The following is a 19,366-nucleotide window of genomic DNA, read 5'->3' on the forward strand; positions in this document are numbered from 1 at the left end:
TCACCACGATTTGTTTAGGGTCTTAATCGTTCACTCACGTATGTTTATTACCTCCCCAGCTGCTTTGTTTAGTGGTTGATATTAACCCTGGGCGTAGTGGGGCTACGCGAAGCTACGCAAAGTGGGCGAGAAACTACGCCCACCTGCGCACTTTGCATAGCCCCACTACGCGCCGTGCGAGAAATGCGCATGCATGGCCGCCGGGGCATGCGCATTGGTTAGCATGCCCGCGCATGCGCATTGGTTAGCAGACGGCGCCGCGAACAAGCAGAGGGCGCCCCGGGACGCCGCGGACAAGGTAGGTGTATTTTTTTTTTTGTGCCCATTCAATGAAATGAGGTATGTTCGGGAGGGCGGGAGGGAGGCGGGTGGCGGGCAACTTCGCTACGCCCAAGGTGTGGGCGTAGTTTTGTCTGCTTCGTCTACTTTGCAAAGGGCAAAGTAGGCAACACTATGCCCACTTCGTGGGCGTAGCGAAGTTGCCTGCCCAGGGTTAGTTGATATAGACATCTCCAGTAGCTGGTTTTGGACTGAGGCTTCTTTTGTCATTCCAAAGTTTCGTTTTTAAGGTACATAGAACAGCCTTGAAGCTCTCTTGATTTGTATTTTCATTTTTCGCGCTCCACTTTTCCCCTCTTATTTCACTTTGATTGATTTTATCTTACACTTTGGAAATGGTACTCTTTCTCCTGAATTTTAATTCTACAGTTTCCTTCCACATCACGTTTACCTTTACATCACTTACTTTCATTCTGACGCACCTATAGATTGGAATTATTCAGGCACCATTCTATTTGTTTGAGCTCTTGTCAGCCTATATCATGATTTATGAAGATGTTGAATACTCTATTGTAATTTATACACTTGTTACAGATTCTCCTGACGAAGGGCTATTGTCTAAAAGCCCGAAATGCATTGGGGACCGTTGAGATTTGATTTTGCATGCTGAATTCAAGCAGCAACATTGCATTTTCTTTTGTGTTGGAATAGAACTGCTACGAAGTTGGAATAAATTCTGCAGACTTTAAACTACTTAAAGCTCATGATGATTTTTTTCTAAATTTCGCAGATACCATTGATGATGTTTTGATTACTTTGTTACAAGTGTATTATCATATAGATTGACTGGATATTTGAAAACGTTGGGTGTACACTGTTTTGTGACATATTAGTAGTGCACTAGGTTAACCTAGAAATCTATCTATGTTTCTCTCTCTTCAACTTTCTATAAGTAGCATTTTCAGAATTGTGATTAAAAATGTGAGTTTACTATTAAGAGGGCTTTTAATTACATTTCTATAGAACCTAATCTCAACTTGTCGAACTGCTCCCAATTGAAAGTTCTCACTTATTAAATGAATTAAGGAAACCCAATGTGACCCTATGAGAGCGTAGGCCTTACAATAGTGAAAAACGAATTTGATAGATTTTCACTACCTGAACATGTAAATCTTAAAAGTACATTTCCCACTTTTTAAATACCTTGCACTCTGCCCCATGGGCTGTCCAGGGCCTACACTAGGGGTGACATACGTGTTAAAAAGGAAGGGTTGGGCCTGGCAAAAAGTGTATTTTGACAGGTGGAAATGGCTGTTCAAAACTGCACACACAGGCTGCAATGGCAGGCCTGAGACATATTTTCAGGGGTTCTTAAGTGGGTGGCACAATAAGGGGTGGAGGCCCATTAATAGCATTTATTTTATATGATCTAGAGATATGTAGTACCACTTTGCTAGGGACTGACAAGTAAATTACATATGCAAAATGGATGTAGGCCAATTCTATCATGTTTAAAGAAGTGAGCATAAGTACTTAAGAACTGGTTAGCATTGGTAAAGTGTTCAGGGTCCTAAAAGCCAACAAAAACAGGTTCAGAAAATAAGAGGATGATGGCAAAACGTTTGGGGATGAACCTGCAGAAAGGGCCAAGTGTAACAATCATGAATACATTATATTTGAATTCGACTTCCTCTTGACTTAAATTAAAAACTGAACTACTTTGGGAACGAGATTTACATGTGTTTTGGTATGTTATTGTGTGGGATAAGTTTTGGATCAGACTACATTAAATTTCAAGAGCTGCAAATATAACACAGACATTGTATTGTATTTACAATTGTTTGTTCCTTACTCCGAAATAGACTTTAAAAATGTATAAAACTAATGATTTCAGTTGTTGGTCACAATGCATATACTATTCTTTTGTCCAAAGAGTCAGAGCTTTTCTTAAACAAATTAAAGCAATCTTCCAAGTTAATTATCCCTTTCAGGTCATTTATTTATTCACTGGTCAGCATAGCTCTGGTCTCAATCTGTCTATTGCAACAGTTTTAAATGATATTCTGATTTCAATTACCTTTAAGCCAATCACCAGTAACTGGAAGAATTCCTTAAATGTTTCTTTTAAAGCTTGGTGGTACTCCGTCTGTTATCATCATAGACAGGAGACTACTTTTATCACTTAATTATCATTATTTAACAAACAAAAAAAACAATGGTTACCCATTACAGATGTTTGTACTAACTTGCACCTACAATTTAAGAAAGTGGTAAAATGTGATTATGTGTAATTGTGCAATTATTCTATATTATTCATACTATGGAAGTATTGTTTTCATTTTTCAACGCTGTATCCCTTTTTTTAATTCTTAAGCTTGTACAAAGAAGTATGAATGAATGAATGAATTCCTTTATTTGTGCGGTTTCTAAAAATCATTACAAAATACAAAATATAAAAATGGCAGGAAAAAAAAGAAGAAAAGTAAAAGAACAAGTATATTTACAAAACTTTATTATAATCTCCTTTGCTTCCTTAGGTAAAAACTGTGCAAATGCTAACAGTCTTTTGGGTTGAATGAATCTGTTGTTGAATAGTGGCCAGCCAACAACACCAGCAGACGCTCGCCTGACAGCCTAGGGGGATATGTACAAAGAGGTATGCGACCATGTATTAGTTCCATGCTGTTTTTGCTATATTTCATTAGATCGGCTAATTGTTAGCTTATGAATCTGTTCCATATATTATGTGCACTAAATAAAGCTTTCTAAATTAAAAAAGAAAATGTACACCATGTGTTATCTTGACTCGGATCTGTTTATGAAAAATTAGGCTACAAAGTTCAAGTCCAGATTTCTAAAGATTCACGTATTAAATACCATATATACAATCTCATAAAATTTCATGTTTAAACCTCTTTATTTTATTATCTTAGTAATATTTGTAAATAGCTACGCAAATAATATTTGCAAAGGTCCATCACCTATATTGTCAATTTTTAAAGACAAGCCGTCATTTATATTTCACCCGCAAAAGTTTTGCAAGGTTCTTAAAATTCCGTAACCTGATCAGAATGTTCACATGAATAGATTGGCAATATACAACTTGCCAAAATAATCAACTTAACCTGGTTAATACTATTGACAGAAGAAAAACTGTTAGCATGATAGCAATTCTAACACACTTTTGCGTGTTTCAGGAGTTTAGTAAAAACCTCCTTATCTAATCCTTGTAGTTACAGAATTAATTTTGTACCTAAATGTTTGAAATTGACCTGCTCTGGTTCATATCCATAATTACTTTTATTTTCACTAATGTTATACTCTGGTCACTTTCAAAGATATGTAGTGCATGTTCAATTACTGTCCCATACCCTCTTTAATAGCACTCCTTTTTTACTAAACATTAGACAGCACTTGCGGTAGCTTGTAAGAATTTCTTTCTTCTTCTTTCATTAAGTTTTCCTTTTACATCAGAGATAAACCAGAAAAGTGTGAGTCAAGTAGCATTATAAAGTTCAGAGGGAGGTTTCTACATGGTTTATTGTTTTTCTGTTGTTCCTTGTGCGCTCCTGCACTAACAGAAGGATACAACCCAATGGACTATTCTGGCAGGGCTAACGGAAATGGCTCTTTGGATTAATATAATTATTGCCAATGCATCTGGCACATAACAGTATTGCTATTATTTCAGTGAATTATTTTATTTTTTGTCACGTGTGTGCAGGCAGATGATTCAGTTTCACTATCTCTCTTATTTCTAAGAAAATACTGCCATGCCTCCCCCTGCGCACTGGACTCCCGCATCTACATCATTATCTTCGCCCACTGGTTTTCTTCTATTGTCTTGTGCTAGCCTTCAACCCATCAATAGACTTTCTATTCCTAAATATTTGCACGGCTTGCCTGAGTCTCCCCTGTCTGTTGTTGCTCGTGCTATCTTTTACCACAAGTCCAACCCACTCGTTTTAGGAGCTCTTACTTGCCGCTTCCCGTTTTATTTTGCAGCCATTTTCTCATCCTCTTTGTTCTGTTGTGCACACCACACTGAGAAGTGTAACCAGACTCTACAAATTGTCCACTTGCTGGGCATTTGTCACACTATTTGATTGTGGTGAAAACCTTTTTCTGAAATGATTGTATAGAAACGAGGTGTATAATTGGGACTGATTTAAGCGAAGGAAAGAAAAAGAAAACGTGGATATCATTGCACACAAAATTCAGGTACAGTTTCAAATACATTTCAATAAAATATGTCTATCGTTGTAGACAAAATTACTGATTTTGTTTCAAATACAGTTCTCGAAAAGTCTCCTGTGGATTTACGAGACATTTTGAGAGGGTTGAAAACTTATTTTTTACATGTGTTACTGATGCATAATTAATTCAGTACCTGAGTTCATATGGGCCTTCTGGGAGTATTGAGCCTTCTCTTGGGTATCTGTACCAGGCTGTGGATGCCAGCTGTCCTGTGGCACATCTAAGTAACAAACTGCTGTTTGTTCCCGAGTTTCATCGGGGAAACATCATTTACCACGAAGGCATTACCACTACTCACGTTTACCACGTGACACTTACCACGCAGGGTGCCTTCCACGCAGGGTTCCTTCCACGACGTCTTTACCACGGGCTAGGGGGGAGACGTGGTATTCCTTGAAGTCGATCAGCGTGGGCATGAGGGGGCAGAGGGAGGGGGGGGGCTCGGAGGGGAGCTTGGGGGGGCTGAGGGGGGGTCTCCCCCCCCAAAAAAAAACAAGCAGATTAGTTTAACAAAAAAAACGGGAAAAAAATTAAAAGAAAGAGGAAAGAGCCTCCCCCAAAGACGTGCCGTGTACGTCAAAAAAACAGTCCTTTTTTTATTTCGGTGTACGTGTTTTGACGTTTGTTTCAAAGGAGGATGGAAGTAAGGGCTCGAGGAGAAAGACGTGCAGGTAAGACGTTTCTACTCGTAGACAAATGCAACGTTGTAAATACCAGCGTGGTAAAGCCACTTGCGAGGTAAAATTCGCGTGGTAAAGCCATGCGTGGTAACTGAAGTCGTGGTATAATCATATAACCGTTTCATCGTTGATGGAAGCTATTTTTGCATCCTGTTTGCTATTCGACAAAGTTGTACTCCGAGTTGTGAAAACTTTTGCTGACTTTCGGTTTGACCCTAAAAAAGAAAACACGTGTATTAGAAGAAGCTAATAAAGTAGAAAAACACTGAAAATGAAAAATAGACATTTATCACAAAGTGAAATCTACTGGAAGTGATCTCGTCACATATACATTTCCACGTAAGTCTCACCCTGGATGCAATATAGAGACTATCGATAGAGGTTTACAACCAGTAGTAGGAGAATATGACGGGGTGATCTCCACCTACTGTACGAAGAACAGTAGAATTTGAAAGAATAGGAAAACTGTTGTCAGCTGATAAACCCACAAACACCTGGAAAGCATTACACTGGGTGGACATAACTACAGCCCACTGCCTTCTCTCCTCCCTCTTCTCCTTGTGCTGTGAGACATCTTGGAGTCAGGCATTACCCAGAGTTACCTTGGTTCTGCCCATCCCACTTAAATGGAAGACGTACTTCCCTGAGTAGGAGTCAGAAGGGTAGTTAATTTTTCAGTGGATCACCAAAGAGATCAGCATTTTTTTGCCTGCCCAACTTCAGTAGATAGAAGAAAAATGCTATGTGTCAGGAGGTTATATGAAGGCCCAGGGCTCCTGTGCAGCCCACTATGGGCTGCTCATGTGGCACATTATAATTAATTTATTCCAGCATGGACAGAAATGTAAAAATGCACCATTTGTCACACATCTCCCATGGAACGTTTGTGAGAGAACTCCACTGCATCTAAGTTTTACAGGGCATAGGAACAGCAGTAATGCAGAATACAGCACACTGTTTAGGATGCACTAAAGTTGAATTTAATTTCTGTCCCATCTTAACTAGTACTCCTCCTCTCAAAATACATATGTACTGCATATGATTCCCAAAAAGTAATAGAGAAAATCCTTACAGAAGTTTTTATTTTCAGCTATCGCTTATGTCACACTCAAGGTGCTTTAAAATGCATTATTTATACAAATTTCCAATTAATTCGTAACAAGATAAAATCACTTAGGTGGCACTCTTTCTTCTTTTGACAAATGTACCAGGCTAGGTGCGGTCTACCATGCACTATTCTACTATTGGTTTTCAAACATTTCTTAAACTAGAGTAGCAATAATTAAAAACATCATGAAATGTATTGCACCCCAAAACCTAACAATAGCATACAACAGTTTAAACAATCCAACCAAAGAACTGGGCCTACTCTTCCCTACTATGCCTTTTACATTTTTGTGATCACCAGTGGCTATGCCGGCTAAATATATATACTCCTCCCCACAGGTCTGGCAATAAAGAGATTAAAAGTGATGCGGTTTAATTGCAACTGGTATTAGCAGGTGCGGTAAAATCTGAGCGGAGTTCCACCTGCCAAAAGCAGTGGAATATTGGCCAAGGAATCAGCCCAGTTCTGTGACAAAAATGTGGAGGCATTCCAAGTCACTAACCTAATTGCAAAGTTCATGTACATGTGAAATTACCACCGTTCCCTTACCTTGCGATTCATACACTGACCCGAACTGTGCAAAATTGAGCAGATGTCCTTAGTCTTTTTTGTATTTTTGCACTAGAATTACCACCGATGTCCAAATTTCCTCTGTGGAAGGGCATTTATGCCTTGTCGTGCAAATCATTGCAGTGGGTGTGTTTTTTAATGGCATGATGTTATCTGTAGTCCCTCATGTTAGATTTCGCAGAGTAGAAGGAATGCCTTAAAATGGCAGTCCTACGGATGGGGGCGTGGCTTGAGCAGCTGCAGGATGGCGCGTCTGGCTGCGGCTCTGTGAGTCGACCAGGATTGCTTTCTTTTCTCGGAGCGGGAGCTGCCTCACTCGGGCTTCATGAATTTAACATATTGGAGGTGCAGGCGCGGGGACACAGGTAGATGTCTTTTTAGACCTATTTGAGCCGTTTTTTTGTTCCCAGTTTTCCCTGCGCTGCGTTTTCCTCAGGAATCCTAGAAGCGCCCACCATTTTGTTTCTAGAGGGACGTGAATGTAATTAAAAGCATTCCTTCACTGCCTACATTTGGAAAGGGTCTAACCCCTCTTAATAGCCACCACTTAATGTCCCTTTGTCACATTCAGTCCTCTCTGCTCTATTTAAAGCCTCTATGCTCTAATTTGGTTATTAGAGATACTGCTACCCAGACTGCTAAGTCTAGAATTGCAGTTATATAAAAGAGGTTTCTGTCCCATTTTAGCTTTTCTGCAGCTTTACAGATTTCTTTCTTTTTCCCTATATATTGCGTGCCTCTTGAGGCTCTGTTATATCAGCACTTTTTCCTACATGTACATGAATCCTCCTCTCTCCCTCAATCAGAAGAGTACCTCCGCCAAAATGTCTTCCCTCCGTACACCTGCTACCTCCAAACGTCAAAAGAAAGAGCCTAATTCTCCTACTAAATCTCCACTACCCATACCACTGGAAGACCTCACGGAGGAAATAAAGTTAATAAAACCGTTTGCAATTGACCCCAACGCTACTCTTCAGAGGCTCGAGGGAAAAGTGGTGTAATTTAGACTCAAGGGTGTCTGCCATGGAACAAAAGATTAGCGACACTCAAGATTCCTCAGGGTGCAGCTATGTCCAACGAGATAGCTCTTCTCGAACTGCAAACGGAGGACCTGGTGTAATAACCTTCGTTATTCCTGAGGGAGAGGAGGGGTCGGACATGCTTGCCTTTCTAAAAACTCATTTTCCTAAAATTGTTGGTCTCGAGGAACGAACCATTCTCAATCTGCAACGTGCCCATCGCATTGGTCCCTAGCTTGGAGGTTCCCCCTATACATCGTCAGTCAATCGCCCCAGAGGGATCATTGCTCTTTTTTTGGAGTACACTGAACTGTTAATGGTTCTATCGACTGCAAAACAAAGAAAACAGATGTTGTGGTCAGGTCAAATAGTTTATTTCTCCCAGGATATGGCTTGTGCTAGCACTGCTCGTCGCAAGTTCCTTTTTTTTTGTCCTGCCCTTCTTTCTATGAATGCTAGATACGGATTGGTTCTCCCCTGCTTTTTTAAAGTCACTCATAAGGAAATAACTTACTCATTTGATTGTCCCGAGGATCTACAGCAATTTATCTTTTGCCATTTAGGAGAAGAAATGGACTTTTGAAAGACTTGAACACTGTTTCCTTGGCTGAATTTCTTCCAGTTTACTGGCTCGGTGATTTTTCCATCTTTCGTAGTTACATGTTTGTTTAACTGTCCATTGCTGTGTTTGTCTGCATTCTTCGGATGATATTCCTTATTAACTTTGGTGTTTTTCTTCACAGATATCTCTGTTCCGTATGGACACCCCTCCTTGATGTTTCCTCCTTCCTGCCCTCCCATCCCGCTCCTAATGTTCACATCTATTCCTCATGTGTTTTAAGTGTTCATTGAGTATGCTTGTATCTTATGTCTCCCTGTTCCAATGTTATCACTTTCGGTTTTATATGTTATCTGTATTCCCTGGCTTCTGCTTCTTAGAATGTCCCCCTTATATTGTTCCTATATCTAGTGGTCTCTGTCGTTTCTCGTAGATTTGGCTGGTTCTGTCGTCTGTCTTCCCTTCGCTGCTCCCCGCTTCCTCATGATATCTTCTTTAGTCTGGATATATATTCCTTCCTTCTTGGCTGAAGTCTCTAGGCTTCCTGTCAGCTTTTCCCCATCTATTATTTACATTCTCTTACTTTTCTTTTTTCTCTCTCTGCTCTACTCCTGTTTCCCTTTCCCTGTTTCTTTCTTTCTGTGCTATGGCTCCTTTTCTCCTCTTTTTTTCCCAATCTATCACTTTTGCCTATTTTCTTCCTTTTTGTGGTTCTTACTCTTTATTTTTTCATACCCTTTTTTCATATTGGTCTTCATTGCACAGTTACTTATTTGTTGACTTCAAAATTTTGCATTCTCAATTTTTCACTTTTTTGTTAATTTTTTATAAATGCTCATGGTGCTGTTTAATGCCTTTTCCCTCCTATGATGTCGGATAATGTTTGCATTGTCTCCTGGAATGTAAAGGGTCTACGTAACCCCATCAAGAAGCAAAGGGTACATACCCATTTTTCTACATTACGTTGTAAGATTGCTATGTTACAAGAGATGCATCTTAATGACAATGATATTAACTCTCTTAAAAAACAATGGGTTGGTTATTTGTTTTGTTCCCTAGCTAAAGATAGGAAAAATGGAGTGGTGATATTATTTAATAAATCCCTTTCCTTCACTATAGAAAAAGAAGAAAAGGATACAGATGGACGATGGCTTCTTTGCCATAGACTCATAAACGGTTCCCCTATCTCTCGCCTCAGCATTTAAGGTCCCACAGGTATTGATTCACAGTTTTGGCACTCCATGTCGCATACACTTCACTCACTCGCTGATCCAAATCTCATTGTGGGCGGGGATTGTAGTCAAGTCATGGATCATTTCATCAATAGGAAATCTGCTTACAGGTACATCCCAAATAAAATGAAAAAATTTTTACGAGCACCATCCATTCGAGAGGACTGGTAGATGCCTGGGTGATATATAACCCTGATTGTTTGAAATTTACCTTTTATTCTCCCACACATAATTCTACTTCAAGAACTGATTATTTCTTTCTGAGCCCATATCTTCTCCCTAATCTTCATCATGCTGAAATTGGATCCATACTTATTTTCAACCACGCTCCTGTCTTTATAAATTTAGATCTTCGTTCCTTACCCTCCAAAGCTCATAGATGGTGCTTCAATAATTATCTCCTCAAAGATCCTACTTTCGTTGGGCGCTTCTAAGATTTCGTGTACGAGTCTTTTGTTTTTAATGCCAATACGGATACATCCCTTCACCCCATTTGGGACACTTTCAAAGCGACAGCCATAGGTTTTATCATCGACTATGTGGGTGTTAAGAAGAAACAATTTCTTAGGGAATCTGCCTCCACACTCTCCTATATCTAACAATTGGAACATACCTACTTTTCTTCTAACAATGAGGTTACCCTTGAGAAGTTGGTCTGATCGAAATTGAGTTTTAACAAGACATCCGCTGAGGGAGCTTCTGAGACTTTATTTTAATAAATTCAAAATGTTATGGTGGCCGCAATAAAGCGGGTAATTTGTTTGCAAACTATTTGAAAGTCAAATCTCAGCGGTCTAGAATAGTTAATATCATTGATGATACTGGTGTCAATCAATTTATGGATGAGGAAATATTGAAATGCTTTACAGATTTTTATATGTCCTTATACACTCCTGAATCTTCCCCTTCCAATGTTGCCCCAGATGCATTTTTTGATTTGTTGCCTCCTCGATCTTCCCCCCTTCCTGACTGCTGTATTTTAGACAAAGATTAAGATTAAGTCAGCCTTAGCTAAGCTACCTAAGGATAAGGCCCCCAGTCGGGTATAGACATATGTATTTGTATTTATACCCAAATGTAACCACTCACCTCCAATTCCATGTAGTGGTTATACAAATACATATGCCTATACGCCTATACCATTAGTTTTTATGGGATATTTACCCGAATCTACTGTATATGTCTTTTTAGGATCGGAATATATATACCTATGATTCTCATGAATTGTGAATGACTATCTAAACCTTTAATTTGAGGACGGAATTGATACAGTGAGCTACATTTTACATGTATATTTACCTGATATAAGAGCGTTTATACTGTGGGACGGGTTTGGAATGTATACCAGCATTTTTAGCTACGAAGTGCGATATCTTAACTAGCGATTGGTCCAACGCTAATAACCTTTATAATAATCGATTTTTTGTGGGATTAGGAAATAAGAAATTAGGATTGATTTGTTTTTTAATAAATTGAAATGGTAACATGTTTAGCATGCTCCAGGGTCTGTGAAGGAGAATAGGTTAATTGAGATATATATACTGAACTGACTATAGTCAACCAGTACTTAGCAAGTATCTTATCTCTCTACAGTGGTACTATCCTTGAATTGGACTAGACCTAATACTGATAATTTTGCGAATTCCATCTTATGAGGTGATTCAAGAGTCCATTTAAAGTTTTTCCTTTTCTTGGTGGAGTTGTGCACTTTGGTGACTTTTGTTACTCGTGACTTGCTGTATTTTCACAAATTTTACTATCTGAATACAACTTTCGGTGTTGGTCTTTAACTATTTTCCCATCCTTTTGTTCATTAGATTATAGTATAATTTGAATTTGATATGGAACTTTGTTTATATTATCATGTTAATATTAGTTACATGATGTATTGAATTGATGTGTACATTATTGTTGTTTTGGTTTGCAGCCCTGAGGAAGCCATTTGGCACAAAATAGTGCATGACGAAACACGTGTTGGCTGCTTCTTTTCTCGGAGGAAGAATTGGTTTTCTTTTGGAATCATGAAAATTGACTTGAAATAAAAAGATTTGAAGACTTCTGATTTGGATTATTGTTACAAGAACAGATTTGATGGACCTTATTATGGAATATTTTCGGAATTGACTGATGCAATAGGACCCAGATTTTGGGATATTTTTTTGTGAGAAGATAGGTGTTGTTTTTAGCCGTATCTGTTTTGAAATACCAGATTGTTTTGAGATTCACTCTCACTAATATTGATGTATTATTGTATAGTGCTCAGGGAAGATTGCATTTATAAAGAGCATGTTTGGTGGAACTGGTTTCAAATGGATCATCAATAGTATTAATTGCCTGGGAATTCAATATTCTTCCTCCATTGTGCGAACAGTTCAAATTAATTTGGAAGACGTTTTATCAAAAGGGAATAGTATGGCAGGAAAATGGTCCCCCTTAATTCTGTTGTGGCAGGGCAGATTGGACACATTCAAAATGATGATGCTTCCTGTGATCAACTTTTACCTGACAATGTTAACAGTGAAACTTCCATGAAAATTTTTCAAAACTCTTAATGGTTTTTGAAGTAAATTTCTCTGGAACAATCGTAAAGCTTGCATCTGTTTATCTTCCCTGTCTGTTCATAAGGATCGGGGAGGTGTCCACTTTCCCAATTTCCGCCAGTATCAGTCTTCCTTTTTAATCCAACTAGCGCTACCTTTCCTGTCCACTTCAGAAGATTCCCCAATAAAGGTATGGCATAGATTAGAGAAATCTCTCATTCATCCTTTTTCTTTCCCCTTGTTAGCTAACTTCTCTCACCATGCTTGTTCTTTAATTCCCCAACCATTTCACAATGTATTTCTATTTATAACCTGGTCACTAGCAAATCTCATAAACCTCTATGAAGATTCACCTCTGTGGCATAATAAATTCCTTAAACATTTTAACTGCACTATTTTTTAGAAACATTGGGTGGCAAAAAGGCATTATTCAGATTAAACACTTAATACAAGGTTCGGATTTTCACTCTCCTCATGAAGTTCAGATTAAACTTAGCCTGCCTGGCCCTTCTCTTCTCAAGTACGACCCTTTACAATTGCTATAATTCACCAGTTTTCCCTCCTTTCTGGATCCTCTTTCTCCTCATCAGTCCCCCTTTTAGAATCACTATCTACCTCTTACTCTTTCCGGGCATCTCATAATTACAAATATCTTCACTTCTCTTCCTAACCGACCTAAGAGTAAAATTGAACTTTTATAGAAATCTGATCTGCAGCGTTTCCTCTCTATTCATACTTGGAATTCCATTTGGGCACGGATACATCACACCTCTTGCACTGACAGTACCACCCAAACCCTTTACTATTTTTATCAGAGGTTGTCCTTAACTCCATTATCTCTCTCCAAGTATAGTTCTGACATGTCCCCAAAGTGCTGGTCTTGTAAAAACACCCCTGGCACATTCCTACACTCCTTTTTTCCTTGCCCTAGTTTTACTTCATTTTGGACCAAGGTCTGCAAATCAATTTCCTCCATCTGTTCCATCTATTTTCCTTTTGATATCTACTCCATCTTTTTTGGTAGCAACTTTATGATTGGTTTGGTGCTCACAGGATGGTCTTGTTTGTGGATTTGTTAATTGCTATTGCCTTTCAGGTAATTACTTCTAACTGGAAGGATGCCACTAAGGATGCCACTAAGGTATCTTTTTCTGCTTGGTGGAACCTTCTTTGTTATCATCACAGGTTGGATAGAGCTTCTGCCACCACATCTCGTGGTCCCCACTCACTAACTATGTATCTTCCTCTGCATTAGGTAAAAAAGACATATCCTTTGTCTTCAGCCTTGAGTATTATTTTTTATTACCCTTATGTAGTTCCTATAAGTCAATGTATGGTTCTTACTCTGTATTGTAGCAATTGTATTAAGATCTTCCTACATACGATATTTGGTTAAGGTGTCGATTTCTTTTGCCCTTTGCTTTTTGTTAATCTCCTTTCCCCTCTTCCTTTACTCACTCCTCCCATACTGAAAATTGTAAAATGCTATTTGTTAAGGTGCATAACTAGATAATATTGCTTTCACTCTTTTGTTTTAGTTTTAGATAATGGTCGTTTTTTGAGTTCTTACTCTAATTTGCTTATACACTTTGATATTTTATGCAATTTTTCTACAACTGTTAATGTAATGTTGCACCTATGTTTATATTTGCTTCAATAAAGCTCTTTAAACTAAAAAGGATAAAAATGGCAGTCCTACCACCCCGAGAAACCTGTGGTAGCCCCGCTCTATTTAGAGTCACAGGAACGGTGCTACAGTTGGTGGAGCATAAGCTGGTACTGAAAGCAAGGATGGGATGGGTCTGAGCACGTCATCCACTCCAAATGCAGTATGAAGGACCCTGCTACTTGCCTGTTCTTTGAAAGGTCTGTGCACACTGCATGCTGCAGCCTCGTACCACAGAGCTTCCTAGAATTGGGTGATTATTTGCACTGGTAATTACACTGTTGTGTGGAGTCTGCGGCACTGTGACCAGATGTCAGGTAACATTAGTCAGGGATGATGTGAAGTTGGTGGCGAGAACAAAGAAACTGCGTGCATTGAAATGTACTTTTTGCCTTGGTGCAGGAGCTGTCCTGCCGAATTGTGTGCTGTTTGATCGTAACTGCAGAAGAGTATATCCCGGAGCTTGAGTCTGCAGATATCAGTCCAGGAGCATATGAACGATTAAGCCCGGACATAGAATAGTTTGTCTAAGTTGGCAGTGTTATTAATGGAAGGAGTGTAGGAGGAAAATGCATGTAGCCCACTGCCTTGCCCGCTGAAGATTTTGGGCATCCATTTACGGGACAATCGGGTAGATGCATCAACGTTGTCATTTGCGATTCCTTATTTGCGAAAAATAAGGAATCGCAAATAAGGAATCGCAAATGGCAATGCATCATTTATTTCGCAATTTTATTGAGATTCGGTAAAAATCGCAATTTTTACCGAATCGCAATAAAATTGCGAGTTTCAAATAGCGCATCCGCAATTCCCATTCATTCCTATGGGCTGAAATGCCCATATGAATGAATGGGAATTGCGAATTCGCTATTTGAAAATCGGAATTCAACAAAGCATTTCAAGGGTGGAGAGGGGGGTCCAAAGGACCCCCCCCTGCACCCATGAAATTCACTTTTACATGTGGACATGTGTGTCTGTAACTTAACAGTTTAAAAAATGCATTTTTGTGCTTTTTTAAACAATTTTGCAAATTACCACGAGGTTCAAACTCGTGGTAATTTGCACTTGCAATTTTAAAATTCGCTACTTTTTTAACAATGATGCATTCCATTTAAGGAATCGCACAATTGCGATTCCTTAAATGCAATCGCATTTCAGAAATTCGCAAAATTAGCGAATTTTAACAAAAACTAATGATGCATATCAAAAAGCATTTTTGGAGTCGCAAACGGCCGATTTTAAGGAATCGCACCGTTTGCGACTCCAAAAATGCTTGATGCATCTGGGCATAAGGGCCAGATGTTTGAAGCCCTGTTTTGAGATTTCCTAATTACGAATCCTTACGAGTCACAATAAGGAAATTGCAAAACGGCATGCATGAAAGTGTGTTGAACACATTCTGCAATTCCTAGGGGATCGCAAATGACCCATCTCATGGATATTAATGAGGTAGGTCGCAATTTGCGAACCCCTAGGAATAGCAAAAATCACAGGCATGGTGGCCTGCTGGGGTCAGCAGATCACCTTGTCCATAATTGCTTTTCAATAAAGCATTTTGTTTTGTAAAACAGCCCATTTTCCTTAAAGGAAAACAGGCTGCTTTACAAAAAATGGGACCACTGCCTGCTCTTAAAATTTTTTTTTACAAAAATTCACAAAGGGGAAGGAATCCATTGGGGACCCCTTCCCATTTGCGAATGGGTTAATACCGCATTTTGGTCTCAAAACATTCATGCATACCGATGCAATTCGGGATTAGGAAGGGATGCCCTAAACACACCCCTTACTAATACCGAATCGCAAACCCAAATTGCGATACAGTAACATGTTACCAAATCGTGATAGGTTTGATACATGTGAAACCCCTTTTTTGCATTCGCAAACGGGCCGATTCAATGAATCAGCCCATTTTCGAACGCAAAAATGGTTGACACATGTAGCCCTAAGTGCCAAATGTACATAGGTGTCATTTAGCGAGTTCCTAAGACTGAATTTTTGTGATTCACTATTAGGAAATTGCAAACACATATGTACAAATTTATCATTGACAGATTTAACTATTCTCAACGGGGTCACAATTGACCTACATCATATTCATAAGGTAGGTCACAATTTGCGACCCATTGGGAATCCCTAAAAACACAAGGAAGGTGGCCTGCTGGGGACATCAGACGACCATGTCTGTGTTTGCTTCAAAATAAAGCAACATTTTATTTTTGAAATGCAGCCTGTTTTCCTAAAAGGAAAACGGTATGCATTTCAAAAACAAAATTAAAACGTTTCAGTTTCTTTTTTCAAGAAAAGGCAGTGGCCTCTGGGACCACTGCCTGCTCTCAAAAAACATTTTCTCAACCATTTACAAAGAGGAAGGGGGCTCTTGGTGATCTCTTCCCATTAGCAACTGGGTTTCCACCTACTTGAATTAGGAGGTAAAATGCGAAAGTTGAGCAACCGCATTTTGCTCCCAAAATATTCATCCATGGCACTGTGAGTCGCTATTAGGAAGGGATGCAAACCTCAAATTATGATTCAGTAGCAAGTTACCAAATCCATATTTGGGCTTTGTACATGCCAAAGAGTCTTTGCATTTGGCAAAAAGGTTTATACATGTGGCCTTAAGTCCAAAGGTCAAACTTTTCGACAGGGCTATACCTGGCTTCTGCCTTAGCTACTAGGGTGTCGAGCTCAGGTTTATTTATGAATTTAGTGATTCACGCTGATAACGATTGTGATTTTTACTTATGATGGGTAGTTACCCCTTAACTAATAATTCAATTTCTTACAAAGTTGTAGGAAGCATTCCATGTGACTCAGACTCGTTATATTAGTGATTCACTGACACCTAACTTCTTCCACTTAATAGAGCAGACCTTTATGAGCAGAACCGGAACTTTTTGTTCCCAGACTTACTTGCCTCTACATCCACATTTTTGAGGTCAAGAATATATAAAACACTAGAGACCCATTCCATAACAATGTCACTTTGTGAGAGCACTATATAGGTGATATATAGGAGATGTGTTCATTGTTTGGAAAGGTCAAAATTTCAACCCTAACATTTTATGTGGCTTAACCTCCATTTGAGGTTTACCCAACACATAGACAATACATTTCCTTTCAAGATCTGAGGAAGTTTGAGAATGGAAGTTTTATCATTGAAGTACATACCAAACTAGTTAGAACAAACGCACAAGTTACATACCTTCGGTAAAAATATATCTGTAAGAAACAGTAGTTAGTGTTAGATTCCTTATCTTAGAATATCCCCAGGCGTCAGACTGGATCCGGAATGTTTTGCGTAGCAGTACCCCTGCGCGGCGGTAGGTGTCGTCTGCGGCTCCGTTTCCGTCGTCGGCGTCGTTTGCTATGGGATGACGTCGTCGGACTACTTAGACGCTGCCCTCGCGTGCTGACGTCAGTTCTTATACATAGCTTTTCCGTGCCAGGAACGCAGAGCCATGATAAAAACCGACACTGGTGCCATGAAACTAGGTCCCTCAAAGAGAATAACCTTAACCGTAGATATTGGTTTGCAGAACGGCGAGGATGGGTGGGGCGGTAAGGAATCTAACACTAACTTCTGTTTCTTACAGATATATCGTTACCGAAGGTAAGTAACTTGTGCATCTGAAAGAAGCAGGTTAGTGTTAGATTCATTACCTTAGAATAGATACTCCAGCAATACCAACCCCAGTGGTGGGTCTGCGAACCAATGATCACACCAGAAATTCCTGGAGAACAGAACGGCCGAAAAAGCCATCTCTCCAGACTTGGCTGTCCAGGCAGTAGTGTCTAGCGAACGTGTGCAGCGAGGCCCACATAGCTGGCTGACAGATGTCTGCAATGGGACTCCCCGACCTAGGGCAGTAGTAGCTGCCGTGGCCCGAGTGGAATGGGCCCTCAGCCCAACAGGAGGCTCCTTTTTAGCCAAGAGTAGCACACCTTGATGCACGACACGACCCACCGAGAGATGGTCTGTTTGTGCACCGCCCGTCCCTTCTTAGCGCCCACGTAACCAACAAAGAGCTGGTCGTCCACCTGGAACTGGCGTGTGCGATCCAGATAGAATGACAGCGCACGTTTTGGGTCCAGACGGTGGAGCCTTGCTTCCTCTTTCGAGGGATGCGGAGGCAGAAAGAAGGTGGGCAAGGTGATGGACTGCCCGATGTGAAAGGCTATGACTACCTTGGCCATGAAAGAGGGACGCATTTTCAAGACAACTTTGTCCGGATGGACAGAAAGGAAAGGAGGTTTGGAAGAGGTGATGGCAACCAGGAAGGCAGTCTTAAGAGTGAGAAGATGAAGAGGGCAATTGTGAAGTGGCTCAAAAGGAGCGCACATCAAATAACTAAGAACAAGGTTCAAGTCCCACTGAGGCATCACAAAAGGATCAGAACGAAACATGCAAGTGATGCCCTTCAAGAATCTTTTACAACCGGGGACTTGAAAAGAGAAAGCTGATCAGGTAGCCTTAAAAAGGCTGAAATGGCACAGAGGTAGCCCCTGATAGTGCCGAGAGCAGAGCCCTGCAGGGCAAGAGAAAGAAGAAAGAGGAAAGAGGAGAACCTCTGAAAGGGGGCAGAAAGGGGATCCACATCCTTTGCTGTGCACCATGCCACAAATGTGTTCCACCTGCAGGCGTATGCCGATTTTGTGGAGGGATGCCTGGCTGCCAGAATCACATCACAGACCTCAGGAGGCAAATCAAATGGCTTCAACTGTCGCCGCTCAATCTCCACTCATGGAGGTGGAGACTGGACAGGTTCGGGTGGAGGACCGGCCCCTGCTGCTGCGACAGAAGGTTCTCCTGAAGAGGCAGACGAATCGGGGGATCGACTGACATGCTAAGTAGCTCGGGATTCCAGTATCTTCGTGCCCAGTCCGGAGCTACAAGGATGACTTGGGCCCGGTCGCGCCTGATCTTCTTAAGCACTCTGGGCAGAAGTGGTATAGGCGGAAAGGCGTACAATAGCCCGCAGCTCCACTCGCGATGAAAAGCGTCTCGGAGCGAGTGCCGCCTTGGCAATTCCAACACGCAGAACTGATGACATTGCGCGTTCTCTTCGGTGGCGTATCGATGTAACCAGGGCTCTCCCCATCGCTGAAAGAGACCTTGCGCCACTTACGAGTTCAGACGCCATTCATGATCCATCATGCACCGGCCGCTGAGTTTGTCCGCCCTGGCGTTCAGGGAACCTGCCTGGTGTTGAACCACCAGGGTGACGTCCTGATATTCCAGCCATTGCCAGAGGCGCAGAGCCTCCAGACAAAGGGTCCACGACCCCATCCCACCCTGATTGTTGCAGTGCCACTTGGCGGTGGTGTTGTCCGTGAACACCTGCACTACCATTCCCCTGACAGATAGAAGGAATGCCTTCAGTGCAAGTTGGATCGCCCGCAGTTCCAGAAGGTTGATATGGAGCCGGGACTCCGCCGGAGACCTGAGGCCTCTGATC

The 19,366-nt window shown here is 40.7% G+C and overlaps 1 protein-coding gene across 1 annotated transcript in view; it reads right to left on the minus strand.

Moving 5' to 3' along the window:
* Window positions 1-307: 307 nt before the first annotated feature.
* The window catches only part of LOC147672479 (uncharacterized), a 234,907-nt gene continuing 215,848 nt past the window's right edge, over window positions 308-19,366 (minus strand). The window contains exon 5 of the mRNA XM_086948008.1: window positions 308-5,431. Within this exon, the coding sequence (XP_086804134.1) occupies window positions 5,325-5,431 (107 nt within the window). The 3' untranslated portion in view covers window positions 308-5,324. The remainder of the gene's footprint in view (window positions 5,432-19,366) is intronic.

Source organism: Lissotriton vulgaris, unplaced genomic scaffold (assembly GCF_964263255.1).
Source record: "Lissotriton vulgaris unplaced genomic scaffold, aLisVul1.2 SCAFFOLD_2498, whole genome shotgun sequence".
Lineage (NCBI taxonomy): Eukaryota > Metazoa > Chordata > Amphibia > Caudata > Salamandridae > Lissotriton > Lissotriton vulgaris.